The sequence below is a fragment of the Hypomesus transpacificus genome, chromosome 1 (assembly GCF_021917145.1).
Source record: "Hypomesus transpacificus isolate Combined female chromosome 1, fHypTra1, whole genome shotgun sequence".
In the NCBI taxonomy this organism is placed as follows: Eukaryota; Metazoa; Chordata; class Actinopteri; order Osmeriformes; family Osmeridae; genus Hypomesus; species Hypomesus transpacificus.
The window spans coordinates 1961903-1977592 of NC_061060.1; the positions used below are offsets into that span (position 1 = coordinate 1961903).

The 15690-nt window shown below is 41.0% G+C and overlaps 3 protein-coding genes across 3 annotated transcripts; 2 read left to right on the forward strand and 1 right to left on the reverse strand.

Annotated features, from left to right (window-relative positions):
• Positions 1-982: 982 nt before the first annotated feature.
• On the forward strand, positions 983-2183 carry LOC124467653 (fibroblast growth factor-binding protein 2-like). The gene is made up of 2 exons (XM_047019981.1): positions 983-1692; positions 1833-2183. The coding sequence occupies exons 1-2, from the start codon at positions 1049-1051 to the stop codon at positions 1837-1839; spliced, it is 651 nt and encodes a 216-aa protein (XP_046875937.1). The 5' UTR covers positions 983-1048; the 3' UTR covers positions 1840-2183.
• A 588-nt stretch (positions 2184-2771) lies between these two features.
• fgfbp1a (fibroblast growth factor binding protein 1a) lies at positions 2772-3670 on the forward strand. The gene has a single exon (XM_047019971.1). The coding sequence runs from the start codon at positions 2807-2809 to the stop codon at positions 3473-3475; it is 669 nt and encodes a 222-aa protein (XP_046875927.1). The 5' UTR covers positions 2772-2806; the 3' UTR covers positions 3476-3670.
• A 3730-nt stretch (positions 3671-7400) lies between these two features.
• anxa5a (annexin A5a) lies at positions 7401-15326 on the reverse strand. Its single transcript, XM_047021785.1, has 13 exons — positions 15320-15326; positions 14969-14982; positions 13338-13422; positions 12766-12860; positions 11691-11804; positions 10979-11069; positions 10308-10387; positions 9966-10016; positions 9069-9162; positions 8825-8920; positions 8508-8566; positions 8197-8319; positions 7401-7657 (listed from the first exon to the last, which is right to left on the reverse strand). Exons 2-13 carry the CDS (start codon positions 14969-14971, stop codon positions 7598-7600), a joined length of 951 nt encoding a protein of 316 aa, XP_046877741.1. The 5' UTR covers positions 14972-14982; positions 15320-15326; the 3' UTR covers positions 7401-7597.
• Between the last annotated feature and the right edge of the window lie 364 nt (positions 15327-15690).

Here is a 15690-nt window from a genome sequence, read left to right on the forward strand (position 1 = left end):
GGCCCTTGCAATTGTCCTAACTTTCCCCCATATACGGCGCCCCTGCCTATGGTTCATCTCCGGGCACACGTCTTTTCGTAGTGAAGTAGGCCGATTATTCCAGGGAGTGGCGCATTTGGCCTATTTAGTTTGTCAGGTATTACCAATGTCCCATTTATATCTGCCAAAGTAGCCTAAAACATACCTTTTAGCAATTAGCAAAATTGTCATTTTTTAAATTGTTGTGTTTGGATACAGCATGTTGTTGCTTTTCTACAGGTATACTCTTGCACTTTTTGAGGTTCATGTTGTTTAATTGTAACTTGTTTATGGTTCTTCCCTTTGGCACGTATTTGGCTTTTCACAATGTATGCTTCGTGTTTTGGCTGCCAGCAATGTTTGGGGCTATCTCGTTGTTATGATCAGTGAACAATGCACTTTTGTAAAGCTTTCTCTTGGAAGTCGCTTTGGATAAAAACGTCTGCTAAATGAATAAATGTAATGTTGTCTGACATTCTCCATCTTGGGAGGTGGTGCATGGGAATTACTGTCCAGAGATTAACCAAAAACCTCTTCTCCTCCGCTTCTTTTGGCTAAAACATTGTCAGGTTAGGGATTGGGTCCAGGTGTGTGACAGAAAGTAGGTTCCTAAAATCAGATTTCTGGGAAAAAAATTGTGTTCTTCGGAACTGTCAACAGTTTCCAACCACTATGACTCAGGCTACTTTAACTCACGTGGGGAGGGCTTGAGAATGTTTGTCTTAAAGTCGAGATGTGCAACAATATACTGTATATTGTTCATGTATTCACTCAATTCACTCATAAGTTGTACAATAAACTTTTTTACTGAAGATGTTTCAAGCCTTCATAAAAAAGTGTCTGATTGCTTTAAACTTACTGTCTACCACACCTAATCAATATCTTTTGGACTATTGTACCCTCCGCCTCCCTGTTCATTGGCCCCTGGCTTTCAATGACTGTCCCACAGAGCCCTTATAAAGCAGGAGGCTTCCTCAGCTTGTGCAGTCCTACTCTTACCCTCCGTCACATTCCAGCATCAGGCTCGACCATGTGGACTCTGACCAGCACCCTGCTGCTCCTCGCCTGCTGCCTCTGGGCAGCCGAGGGGCAGGGCGAGAACGGCAACGCCAGGGCCCCCGGTAACGGGGCACCGGAGACCAGGAAGAGCGTGTGGGAAGACTCTGTGAAGTTCAAAACCGCTTCCAGAGATGCCTGCACCATGGTTACCACCAGCCAGGGTGCGTTCTTAGGACTGCGGATATCGTGCCGGGAGGAGGAAAACAGTTCCTACTGGTGCGAGTACGGTGGCATCCCTAAGAGGTGTCTCGCCAACGGCTTTCAGTCTTACTTTGAACGGTTGAAGTTTATCATGTGGTCTTCCTTTTACGCCTGCATGGATCCCGTGATTTTCTGGCCCTCTCCTGGCTGCAAACGGGCACCCGGAGAGCCTGATATAATTCAAATCGCTGAAGGAAGAACTGAAGCAGCCACCACACAGATGCTAGATAGGAGCCCGGAGAGGCAGCTTAGTCAGGCCAGACCAGAGCAATCGACACCAGCACAACCAACCAACCAGCCAACCAAGCCGGCTGTAAAGAGCAATGCAGAGAAGATGGCCGAAGAATATTGCTGGCAATCATTCCAGGGCGTCTGTACCTACGTGATTGGTTGGTTTCAAAATGAATGCAGAGGGTGAGTAAAAGTACTGTGATGTTATGAAGATTGTTTGTACTATGAAAAGAAACTCACAATCATATCTTAAATATAATACCTCAGAAGTTTTTCAACATACTTTTTTTGTGTATATACAGTATATATTGCTTCTTTTACAGTTTTTAATTCCTTGAGAAGATTACTTCGAAGGTCTGAGCTTAGTGGTGGTGCCCAACCCCGTTTCCCAGAAGATGGGTTTGATAAATGGACTCTCCTGAGGCAGATAAGCCACTGAATGTCACAAACATGTCATCATGGATGTATACATTTGTATGTAGATGAATGTGATTATTTAGTTAGTTTCTACCTCTTGTAAGTCTTACTTGGGTCCCATCTCCTAAATGCGTTTATTATGGTTTAACGTTTGTCCTCTTCATATGCAGTTAGCCCTATGAATATTTCAAAATTATTTAACGATGCTAATTAATTAATAAAAATTATGAATAATAATAATAATGTTGTTAATTTATAACGCACTCTACATTCTGAATCTCAGAGTGCCATAATTATATGGTTCAGTTTCAGACAAGTCATTTCGTAGTGCAGTATCTCTTTTATTCCAGCAAATGGCGCTCTTGTGTCACAGGTTTTTGTGTGGTCAAAAAATCTAGACTGTTGCCCATGTGCTGTGGATCCTGATAAAGCTGATTTGAGCAAATAGCTGTTATTTTGCTCACGTTATCCTGGGCGAATCCAGCATCACCCAGAGTCATGTAATACGGAACCCCAGCCTTCTCTCTCTCTCTCTCTCTCTCTCTCTCTCTCTCTCCCTCTCTCTGTTTCTCTCTCTCTGTCACCCCACATGGAAGAGGAAATTTAGTTGAGAAATTTAGTACTAGGTGGGTGTGTCTGCGCGCTATAAATCCCACGTGCCGTTTCTCCAGGTGTCACAACGGGAATTATTTTCACTGGATTTACAGGTGAGTTTCTTGAATGATAACCCCCAAACTATATTATATTAAAACTTTTAAACAATCTGCATAATCACATTTACTAAACAGTCAGAATGTATGAATTATTGTGATGTGTAAAATGAAATATTATATTAATTCTACAGGTTTTCCTGCTGCGTTTTTTGTATGCTACCGTGACAATGACGTTCCTCACAAACCTAGCGCTCCTGTTATTTTTGGCGTGCATGTCACAGCAGTTTATAGCGGCAAACTGTCAGAGAGGCCAGGCCAGAAAAGGAAAAACTGATGGAAAAGAGAAAGAAAGGGTAGGCCTACAGAAGGAAGGTGAACTAAATACCCCTGTCCCCTCTCCAGACAAGAAGGACAGCAGTCGCAAATCTCCAAACAGAAGTGTTTTGAAGGGGAAATTCTCCACAAAAAATCACACGCACTGCACCTGGGCAGCTACAGGCGACGAAGCTTTCACTCTTGGAATCAGTTGCAAAAAAGACGGAAAGAGTTTTGATTGTGAATATTCTGCCAAACCGTCCTTGTGCCCGCAGTACGAGTCAAATGCGAAAATGTACTGGAAGCAGATTGCTAGAGCGTTAAGAAAACAAAGGAAATTGTGTGTTCACACCACTTCATTGGTTCGAGCAGGTATGTGCAGAAAAGCTCCGAGCGATGCACATTTCAAACTCAACAGTGTAGGTATGCCTACCCCGCCTTCAGCTCTGCCGCAGCCGTCAGGTTTAAGAGCATGTCCTGATATGGTTGATAAGAGAAAACTGGCGGAGGACTATTGCGACCAATCCTGGTCAAGTTTTTGTACTTTCTTTTTCTCCATGGTCCAGGATGATGATTGCTGAGATTAAATTACTATTACTAAGACTGTGAACGGAATTCTTACTCTATATTGAAAGTTCAATGACAGCATGTCAATGACAAGACCTGTTGCTGAATGGAATCAGTGTTTTGAGATGTTTTCACCACGCCTCTTTCTGAGATATGTCTACTGAATTGTTTTCATTGTTGTCTTTAAAGATACTTACATAATAAATACAATTTTACAAGAATCTTGTCATTTTACACTTATTAGTTATTCATATAGCTATTGACAGAGTTTTGTTTTGTTCAAGTTGAAACTTGAGAAATAATGCACTAAGAATGTACCTCCCCCCCCCCCCCCCCCCCCCCCCCCACACACACACACACAGCAGGAGAGACTTCCTATGAACAGTATGGTGGACAAAAGATTAGTAGTTTGAGCATGTTGGATAAAGACACTGTAATTAAACTCATAAGGAGATTTGTCCCACATTCCATGGCAGGGGCAGTTATATGGAACACTAAGCCTTGGAAGCAAAATCTCATTACATCTGATTTGACATTGTAATGTAGACATAACCTCCAGGTCTGATGCATTAACACCGGTTCATTTTGCAGAGTAGGCCTATTGTAAAAATATTAGATACAGTATGATAGGAATGGGGTTCTGAGCGGACAGTGTGTCTCCCTTTGTGGGGGACTCCTCAAGGGCAAACATCAACAAATAAAACAATATTAATTATCTTAAAACGCATGCGTATAAACATGTTTGGGCCATGTTTATAGAACAAAATAGGCCTACATGTTAAATTACGTGTCTTAATGTCGAGACTAGGCTAGTGTAGTCCCACATACCTTTATGGTTTATGCCTATGTAATCTTTCAGTAATGTAGGCCTATAGCTGTCAGCAAAAACAATCCTTACGGCCCTGAAATTAGTTAACAAAATCGTCCTGTGGAACATTCCTGAAATGTAGACATCGTGTTTGACTGAACTATGGCTACACCAACAACTATTTCACTCACTCGCTGTTCTAACTGGTGTAGTAGGCTACTTTCACGTCTCAACGATGTCTGTTGAAACTTGTTCAATTCTAGGCTACACTATATTAATCTTCCCAGGAGCCACTTCATATTCATTGATGAATGGCCTTCTGAAATTAAATCATTTGAAAATGACAACAAAAGCTGTCCTGTAGTAGTTTAAACGGTAGGCTAATACCTGTTTGTTTACAGTTGATATTTATTTATTGGATCTGTACATAAACACCTGCATAACTGTAAAATAGTATGTTCCTAACGTAACCCCAACTCTGACTATTATAGGATGCACCAAAAGATGAACGGCATTTAACGTGTTAGTAACGTGAACTGATACCACAGGTGTTAACAGTTTAAAAACAACACTGTACACGATCATTTTTTTGTTTTTAACCTGTGGACCAAAAAAAACATTCGCACTCATCACCCCTATCGTACATAGCTGGATAATGCGTGGCAGGCCCGCGCACTCCCCAAAAATGTTTAAGGCACACATGGAGGAAAAAAAAGAGTGCTTCTTGAACCTGCATTAATGGTTTACACATCGCTCCAGGCTCCGTTACAGGTTCCACCTGAAGGAGCAACAATCACGGCTTCAGAACATCAATCATCACGCTGCCAACGGAAAGAGTTCCTCGGGGCACTTCAGTTCTAGAACTTTCTAACATCACGTGCAGACAGAGGAATAAGAACTTTGTGTCTCTTTCGTCTGGGAAAACTGAGTGACCCAATAGGCTAGTTAGTTTACTTTAATTGGGCTAATACATATAATCACTGTAGCAGCTGTTCCTTGGCTATATTCTCAATACCCATCTGAGGATGCATGAGTTCGACAGTAGGCCTACAATATAATTAGTAGAGCTACAGGTCTAGTTCACATCCTTTAGTTCACATCCTCTGACACGATTTTGAACCCTTGGACAGACCATAACGGGAGCTGTTCAGGTTACAACTATCCTTTTCTCACTTGACCCGTACTACAGTAATACACACACACACATTCAAACACTACCATGGTCTACTAAGTCTCACTGGGCGCTCAACCTCATGACACCTTTCCACTTCCTGCAAGTAGGCGGAGCAACGGCATTGTTTGACAGCCGACCGGGGTGGCCTGATTCTCCATGTACCCCGATTGGTTTAAAATACGGGCCATGGTCAAAGCCACGGTCAAAGGAAAACACATCCTGCCACCACTCTGATCAACAGATTTGGAGGCGTGTGTGTGTCAGGTAGGAGATTGGTTTTTAAAGAGCCTTAAGGTGGGGTTGGTGTACACATGACGATTAGGGGATTTATTGGAGGCCTTACAAAAATGTCATTGTTCGTGTAAAATAAAACAGCCCACTTCCCCAATCTACTTTTGAAGTTCTGATTCCAACTTTGTCACTGGGGGTGGGTTGTATAGGTATCAGAGTGAACCAGAGATGTGGCAGACAAAGTTCTCTAAGATGATGTAATGCAAAACAACTCTATTAGACTTGTATGTTTTTTATTCACATTCTCAGGGATTTTTTTTTGGGGGGGGGGGGGGGGGGGAATATGAGCAGTAAGGGTCAGAGAGGTCCTGAGGATCTGACTACTGTACTAGACCATGAAATGGGATTTTAATCCTGCATAGGTCATTATGCAGACCAGTGGAGATATTTGTGCCTGTCAGACTGGCCCTGGGATCCGAGACCATTTACATTTTATTTATAAAACCATAAATATAGAAATTTAAAGCAAGGCAGAGGATCAAGTGATCGTAAGTGCAGTGCAAAGTATTTAGACGGTCAGTCAGAGTCAAGGAACGGTCTGTTTTCAGCGTTAAATAACCACGTCAGCTTCCTGGAAAGGTGCTTCAAGTTCAACATGTATAACTTTTCTGACCCCAAACTGTCCTCTTTCATCACACCAGGGCCTGACAGTGGAACAACAACCAACCACACCTGACAAGGATGTCAGTCAGATGTCAATAAACTGCGATGACCCATTCTCATCTGGTAATCTTACTTTAAGGCTGTAATTATCTGTTTTAGCTCGTGACACTAAGACAGTTTTAGCGGGCTTCGAAAATAGCCTATGTCAACTTGGATGTTTTCTTTCTCATTTTTTGATTATTTTGACATGTCTTGAATTTCTGTAAGGAATATTTCTGTCAAGTACATCCAGCGTCACTATTTTGTATTTTCCTCTCGACCTCGTAATATCTGTTTGCTTATTCTTTGTCACCGAGTGCTAAGTGACAGCCTCACTTTTGCCTTGACGCAATTATGAATTTGTTATGTTCCTCGACTGAATAATACAACCCTGGTTGTAACAGAATATCCAATAGTCAATCCAGGAATGAAAGATGCTGCTATTTCAACAAGTCAAAAGTTACAGACGCTTACAGCAGGAGCCTGCTAAAACATGAAACGATTTTCTCGAGGTGGAACCTGGAGCGATTTGCTGAATGATTTAGTGTGCTGGTGTCAGACCTGCGTCTACAGTACCTGGCAACCCCATGTTATATAAAAGTTAGGTTGTTTCTGAGGGCTAGACCTATAGCTATTAGTGGACCGTAATCTATCATTATAGCAAGGGGTCAATAACTCACCTTCTCTTCATATTTTTACATTTCAAACTGCACTCTGACTTCATTAGAGCAAAGGGTTCAAATTTCCCCAGTTCCCTTTTCAATCTGGACTGTGGTGTCACCTAGTGGCATAATACTGTCAGTGCACAAGGCTAAACCATATTGTAACATGCATTTGGGCAATTAGATATGACATGGGTACGCTTACCTTGTTACAGGATAAAGACATTGTAAAGAAATTAATATCTCTTGTGTCTTTAAAAGTGTCAATGAATAGCTAATAGAATCTAATTAATATTAAAGACGAGTGCAGCTCATCTCCAGATTACCGATTCATTGGTTATTAACGAGGGGAAGACCCAAGTCAACATGAAGGGTTTAATAATTCAACAGAAACTTTGTATCTAGAACCCACGTAGAAACATCAACACATGACATCACGCACATGAACAAGCAAGGTCAAGGAGACCAAGGAAACAATATGATTGTAGCTGATACTTATTATTTTTATGAACAAAACAAATAACCGACTTGTGCTTCCGTAGCTTGTGTTGCTCTGAAGCTAGTCCTTTCCTCCACAGAGGTAGAGCAGTGCCTTCCCATAGTCCCCATCTGTGTCCTCCTGTTAACACACACACAGATGGTGTCCAACAGTCACCCTGCCGGGTCAGGAGACACTACAGACAACTCCTCTTCATGAACCTGAACGACTCCTCTCCATGAACCTGAACGACTCCTCTCTATGAACCTGAACGACTCCTCTTCATGAACCTGGACCTGAACAACTCCTCTTCATGAACCTGAACGACTCCTCTTCATGAACCACTGGGTAGCATTAGGATAGACTGCAGTGTAGTCTCTGCTACTTGTACTGTATACTACAGTAGAGTCTATACGTCTGTACTCCTCTATAGTATTGTCTAAACTACTAAACTCCTCTAGACAACAGTATATACTTCCGTACAGTCTATGATACCTTTCTCCTCTATACTAGAGTCTGTACTACTATACTCCTCCTCTATACTACAGTGTATACTACTATACTCCTTCTCCATACTACAGTCTATACTACTATACGCCTCCTCTATACTACAGTCTATACTACTATACTCCTGTAGACTACAGTCAATACTACTATACTCCTCCTCTAAAGTTCCGTACCTGAATGGTGGAGTAGAGAGGGCCTCCATACTTCTTCTTATAGCAGGCTCTGATATCCAACATGTCGATCTCACTCCGGGAGACCATGATCCTTGCCAAGGTCTCATCGTCTGTGCCAGCGCGCTGAGGACGACAACACAAACCTTCACACTAGCTCTGGTGGGATTCAAAAGCTTTGTGGGATGACTTACTCAAACCTTTATACTAGCTCTGGTGGAAATTGACAAGTGCTTGGTGTTTTGTTTAAAGCGATTATATATTTTATATATATCTTCTTTTTTCTATGTCATCATGTTCATATACATACACACCCTCATTGACCCATGAAGACATTCTGCAAAGTAGGCTGGAACACTTTTAACACATTTCACTGGGGAAAAAAAGAGAAAGATCAGGTTAATTATCGAATGCGAAGGCCAGCCGGTAAACATCTATTTGATTCAACAAACATAATTTAAAAAGTGAATGTATTTGTATGTACCGGATATTATATGTACAAAATTGATAGATTTCCAAGGCTACAAAGCGTTATATCTGTTAATTTAGTTATACCCCTGCTTAAGTGAAACAACTGTTTGTACACGTAAAAATGAGCATTGTGGCTGTTTCAAATCCTCATGAGTCTCACCAACAGCCAGAAGTAAGTTCTCCAAGTTTCCAGTTGTCTCCCCCTCGATGCTGTCTTCAATATCAGAGCCAGAGAGCTTCTTATAGGCATCGAAAACTTCAAAAAAACACAATCATATAATTTGATGATCTCAAGGCAAACACTGGCTAGACAATAAAACGGCAATAAGGTTTACGACTGAATGAAATTAATGCTTTGTTTTTTTTTCATTTTTCAGAACAGCTAAATGGGCACACACACACACCTTTCTGAAGGTGTTCTATGCTCCTGTTGCCAAGGATATTGACAAACTTTTCCTTGTCTGTGCCTAACTTCCCCTCCCCAGCAGCATAAAGGTCCTGCAAAAGAAATACTTCACTGGGAAAAAAACAACACACACACAGTATATTCCCTGGTAAAATAACCAAAGCATCAATCAGAATGATTGTGTTCTCCTATTCTCAGTAAGTTTAAAGACTGTTCATCACAGTGATGTCATTACAACTGCGGCATGGAGAAAAGGTCAGTTTCAAAATGATGATGTATTTCTTAATAAATACAGTCCTCTGCTGTTTGCCTGTTGGCTATTCATGTGTTGGCCATAGAAAATTCTATTTTTATCTATAGATCCCATTGAAGTAATGACTTCCATTTCTTATCCCTGAATAGGTAGTGGTTATGGGAGAATGGATTCTGCCCGGCCTCTTAGAGACCACTCGCATGTATTTGTGATCATTAAAAAAGACAACCCAGCTATTGCAAAAAGTCAATATCCATAAATGACTCATTCGTCTGGAGATGAAGGTTATCTATAATTGATTTATTTGAATGATCATTTATCATAGAAATTTGTGGTGCACTTATTTAATTTCCCCTAAGAGTATGACTACAACTTGAGCATGTTAACATTTTAAAAGCGGATTCTTAATTGAATTATCTCTAACTGATTGCACAACATTTATGGTTCCGTTATCTGGTTTCACATTGTTTAGGTTATACTACATTTGAGGAAAAATACTTTACGTAACCTACAAATAGGTTTGATTTTCCATCTGGTTTGAATTTAATAGATTAAGAATAGGATTAGTGTTTGAGGATAGCAATCTATACATACTTTGTAGGAATCAAATCTCTCTCTGTCTTAACTATTGCTTCCTCCTACCTTGGCGTCCTTCTCTATCTTGCCATCGTCCACCTCGTCCTCTCGGCTGCCCTGAGAGACGAAACGAAGAACAGAGGCAGAAGGTCAGTGTGTCACAGGTGAAGAGTGATACCAAACCCAGTGTGATGTCATCCCGGCTGAGCATCTTCCTAATTGGAAACCCGTGGAGATTTCTGTTACAAAATCACACGTCGAGGCAAGCACATGACACCCTCTTCTCATCCTCCTCCTTCGCCCCAGTCTCCACCTTTAACAAACCTCTCATTACTTTATAATGACATTGCCAGGAAAGAGAGATCTCTCTTTCTCTTTCGTTCATCTCTAAATGCTCCTCTGGTTTACCTTAAGGAGGATCAGTAGCAGCTTCTGGTAGTGACCTGACGTGTCTCCCGTGATATCTTTCTCCAGCTTGTTACTGAACTCTGGGAAAGAGGAGACGAGAAGGCAGAGGATTGCTTACAATTATCTCTGACAATTGTCGCTAATGACAGCAATCTACCCAGATGGATGCACAGTGTTCTGTGGTATGGCTATAATGTGGCGGAACTGATTATTGAGGAGGTGGGGCTCCTTATAGGTCTAGTTTATGTGGCCAGGACACCTTGTCCAGGTAGTCTTGTCAGTCTTGTCTGTGGTGTTAACCAACCTTGCAACGTGTCAAACTTCTGGGGAGGCAGAGTCATTGGGGTCCTACATTGTTTATTAAACCAAATGGGGTCTTTTATTTATGAACTTTGGATTAATTGCAGGTTCTTGTCCTTCCAGCGATTCTTCCAAATAGTTAGATGTGGATGTGTGAGACTATAATTTAGGACAGATGTCTTCATAAAACCAGTTAAATATTGACATACTCTTACTCCTGGATAACTTTTCATCTGTAACTGCAGTATTATTAAAAACTTAAATCACAAGTTTAGTCTGTCAATTTTAGACATTCCGTTGCCGGTTCCTCTCCATCACATTCCAGACCCTTAGGCCTTCCGTATGAATGGATCTGCTTTAGTGAAACTCACCTTTCTTGTAGACTTTGGCAATGTCTTTCATCTGCTGCCCAGTTCGGGAGGCCAGGATCTCAATCAACACCTCATTGTCAGTTCCAGCGCCCTGCAATGTCACACGGTTCCCTGTGAATGACCCTCTCTCTCACACAGCCCTGCACAGCACTCGGTCACCTGGCAACAAGCTAGCTTGCTACCCACTAGAGCTAGGTTTGAGGAAACCGGTTAAGCTGACGTATAGATCTCAAGGGGAATTTAATATCAAAGGCTACATAAATCATTACTGATTTCACAATAGCAGAAATGTCAAACTGCCTCTCGGAGAACATTAAAACTATACATTATGTATGTATACACAATATAGTGGTTAATGTTTTTTTAAAGGCCAAGGAGCTTTGTTTTTCCTTTTTATAATCAATTTGATTGCTTTGCCGGAAACATCTGGGGACCTATATGGAGAAGAATACAAATCTTGAGGCTGGAGCTGAATATAAATGCATCTCAGTAGCTAGGTATTCCTCAGTAGGCCTGATGATGAACGTTAAGATACTTCTTATTTCATAGCTGACTTCGATACAGTCTGCAGAAGATCTAAAACCTATAAATATGACATCCTCTGATATGCTGCATTTAATTATAATCTAATATGACTCCCAACCTGACTTTGGCACCACAAAATGATCTATTTTGTCAATGATGTCAAAGCTGGGATCTAGGTCTAGTGTACCTTGATGGCTTTGTGTATTTTAGTTGCATCGTAGAGAATGGGTGGAGTCATCAGGGCAACAATGAGGCTCTCAAACAGGCCCCCCAGCTCAGACTTCAGAGCACTCACTAAATCCTGCAGAGAAATTGTTAGCATTCAGGCAAAACACTGGAGAATGGTATGTTTTTTTTGTGGATTGATTGCTTTTGGGGTTGTTCTATGAAATCTGGCATGTTTGTTCAACCCATTTTAATCCACAGGTGTTTGGACCAGAATGTTTGTGCACAGCTCCCACAACGGTGTTTGATGAGAAAGAACGGGACTGATTGTCCTCAGTTGTGTAATGCATCACAAGTCACCGCAATAAATGTACAATTTGACTTCTCTTTTCAGAACTTAGCCAACCATGGCATATTTCTAAAAGAAGAATTTATGGCCTACTCAAAAAAAGTTATTGAGTGAACTTCTATTTGACATTAATCGTAAACTTTGACAATTATTGCAGAGTTGATAAGGACAAGTGAGAGTGAGATTAAATAGGGTGGAACATTGATACGTTGATAGTGCAGCGTGATTCCCTGGAAACGATTTAGAAAGTGATCAACTGCCACAACTGTGAATTCTAGACATGTTATTCAGCGATGTGTCCAGACATTTTTGATAGGGGTGGCACCAGTGGTGGCCTGCCTCTGACTGGGCATATAGCCAATCATATATTGGGGTGGCCAATCAGATTTCAGGGGTGGCCCGTGCCACCCTAGGCCACCCCCTGAACACGCCCCTGATGTTATTGTCAACCACCAGTAGTAATATCATTATCATGCATTTATAGGCTGTGACATTTATAGGCTGTCACAGGGGCCAGTGACAGCAAGCTTGGACCCTCTTGCGGCCCCCCTACATGTAGACTCTAAATAATTATAAACATGACATTTTGTCTGTCAGTGTGTGAAGAAGTGAATAAAACTATTTGACGACACTAAAGTTTAACGTAACTGGCCCCTCTTACAGTACAACTGGCCACAGCTTGCCCCCCCCCCCCCCCAGTTGAAATGTTCTAGAATCTCCCCTGCTTAGGCACTCATACGTAGCCTACCTTTCCGAAGGCCTTCTTGTAAGCCGCTTTAATTTCCTGCCTCTGATTGTTGCTACGAGCCGTAATGAGCATCAAGATGGCGTCCTCGTCCGTGCCTGTGAAAACAGCGCTGTTAACAAAGACGCTCCTCTCTAACGCGAGGAAGTTATATTTTAACACTTCTTGAAGCCTTGACCTTCAAACAAAAGGTCAGAAATTTCACACAGTGACTTGAATCCCAAACTACAAGCTCGCTTAGATTGGCATGTGGACGAGTTTAACTTTTAATAGGCTAAATATACATATAGGCCTAGTCTAGATCAACATCGGAGATGATGACATTATGATTGGATGCGAGCACAATCGATATGGTCATCACCATCTCTGGGTAGATAAACAGTTTATAGGCCTATGTCTAGACATGATCCACAACATTTACAGCAGTGTTGGAAATTGAGTTGGCATTCAAAGCCAGTCTGGACAGTGGCACAGCATTTGACTGCAGGTCAGAGGTTCAAATCCCTCCGTAGTTTATGTCGCTCTGGGTAAAAGCGTCTGCTAAATGAATGTTTATAAAAAGGATGTGGACTCACCAATCCCTTTCATAGCTTTGTGCAGGAATTCAGCATCTTTCTTGGCGTTGAAGTTGACAAAGGGTATCACACTGCCTCTGGAAACCTGTAGTGAGAAGCCATGTGTGGAGTTAATATAATTTTCATTTCGTTTTTATGGTTTAACTTCAGATGTTGAAGAATGTAATGTTTATAGGCTAATCATGTCTCATTTAGCTGCATGGGTGCATGCATCAAACAGGGCTATGGGGGCTTGCTGAGTTTCCCCAAGAGATCTTTCTGTGAAACCAAAACTTTTATTTTCCAGTTTTGATCTGAAGATGTGAGGAATCTTCACAGAGACTTCAAAATATTAACCATGGATGCTAACTCGGGAAATAGTGAATGTTAAAAAAGCTATCTTTCGTAGCCCTGTAGAACTGGCACACGTAAACAAATATGTTTCCTCTCACATCCACTTGGTTTAATTAATTATAGGAAAATGTCATTTGAGGAGAAAAGCAATATAACACTTCTTCGGTCTCTGCCATATTACAATTGTAACGCAGGTGTGAGATTTGAAAGTAGATGAGCTTCTGCGTCTAACTGAGGAAAGCCAAACTGGTCCAAACTGATTTTAGTATTATAGAATGCTATATCACCCGAAAACATTCAGCAAAGTCTGTTTTGGCTTATCTTGTTGTTGTTGTTGTTGTTGTTGTAGTGTCATAGTAGGCCTAACTGTGCAAAGGTCTTAGGCACCCACGTTTTTTTCACTCATCGCAGGTAGCCTACAAATGGTCGTCTACCTATTTCTGGAGTCATAGCATGATAACCGATTGTGAATGAGGCGGCAGAAGACCCGTAGGACAACCAGCCCTGTTACTATGCTAACGACAACAAACTGTAATACAATAGCCTAGTGGATCAAGACCTTCCTTCAGATGAAAGACTCTTCGCATGATTTATTTAATTACGTTTTCCAATATTAGACATGCCAACAATAAATAGCCTACCATAACCGAAATATTCCCTGCGAGTTGAAACTGTAGGTTTATCCAATCCGGGTGTAATGCCAAATTCATGCATTAACGCAATGTCAAATGTAAGACGTGGGGTGTTAAAGGCGTAGGCTATAGCCTAGGATACTTCACGAATGCATAGACGAATAGTGTAGCGTTACACGAGAAAACATTATAGGCCTATGTGTCGCCCACGCGAACAAACCACAATTATTTTCAATAACAAAACAACTAACCTAAATGTTGTTTTAAATTACTCCAATAAAAATGTATTCATTCAGTAAGAACAGCGAAATATAGGCTAAATTGATTACAAAGTGAATAGCAAAGTCTACAAGTAAGAGAGTCGCAACAATGCAGACGCAACGCGTTCACGAGCGAGGGGGTTATATTTTGGCAGGGGGTGTGAACTCGGCACAACACGTGTTACAACGTAGATAAATCTATTTTTCATGTCAACTCTTGAATCACAGTGGATGAATTTCTTAATTCTGAGTCTTCCAAGATGAATATTAAGTTGATTTGGACGTAATGTAGTTGGATGATAATAGTATCTACAATGGACCCAATGGGTCCCTTCACATTTCCAGGTATCTGGTCCATAAATGTCCTGCAAACTCAATGATGTGAACAAACAAAGCAGAAACTTACCATTATGTATTGCTCTGCGATAGGGCAAGATGCAATAGGTGCCAAACCAAAATAAAATATAATGGTAGAAACATTAGATTCAGCAAATCTTTTCAATAAACATGTCTGAAATAAGTATTTCATAAAGTAACATGCATGACAAGTCTTAGTTTCCTGCACTTGATGTATAGTTATACATGTATCATTCATTATAATGAATAATAAAGATGTAAATACATTGTTATCATTGTTATGGCTGCTATAGCAATAATTAACAGTATCCATCTATTCTTAGAGAGAAACATTGTCTAGGTCTAGTTAACTGTGCCCTGTATTGTCATCAGTGTCATCAGATATGAAAAGCATTCTTACCTACAGGTGTTTTCTCTCCTCTGAGAACTACAGCGAAAAGACAACAGACTTGTGTTGGGATGTTATTTATTTTAATACTTGACTCAGAGGCTTGGTACGCCCACAGGGTGCTGGACAGAGACGGCAGGACGGTGTGGAAGACTTAATTGGAGCACTGTCCAAACACAGGCTCCTGTTTCACCTGGTGTCAATCAAATTAAGGATCGTGACCTTGTTTTTTGTGATGTTTTGTATACAACTTACCAGTAAAGACTTATAGCGACATCCAGAAGTACAATATGGAAGATGAGTATTAAGTCATCTGTTTCAGCATGCTGGTGACAGCGACGGTTATCACAAATCCATTTATTTTCAGTTTTGAACTTTATTTA

What these genes read in the sequence shown, in the direction of transcription:
- LOC124467653 (XM_047019981.1), top strand. Translation starts at nt 1,049, where the DNA reads ATGTGGACTCTGACCAGCACCCTGCTGCTCCTCGCCTGCTGCCTCTGG.
- fgfbp1a (XM_047019971.1), top strand. Translation starts at nt 2,807, where the DNA reads ATGACGTTCCTCACAAACCTAGCGCTCCTGTTATTTTTGGCGTGCATG.
- anxa5a (XM_047021785.1), bottom strand. An exon ending in CAAAGCTATGAAAGGGATTG is followed by an intron (nt 12,861 to 13,337) that starts GTGAGTCCACAT and finishes CTGTTTTCACAG; the next exon opens with GCACGGACGAGGACGCCATC. An exon ending in GAACTTACTTCTGGCTGTTG is followed by an intron (nt 8,567 to 8,824) that starts GTGAGACTCATG and finishes TTTTTTCCCCAG; the next exon opens with TGAAATGTGTTAAAAGTGTT.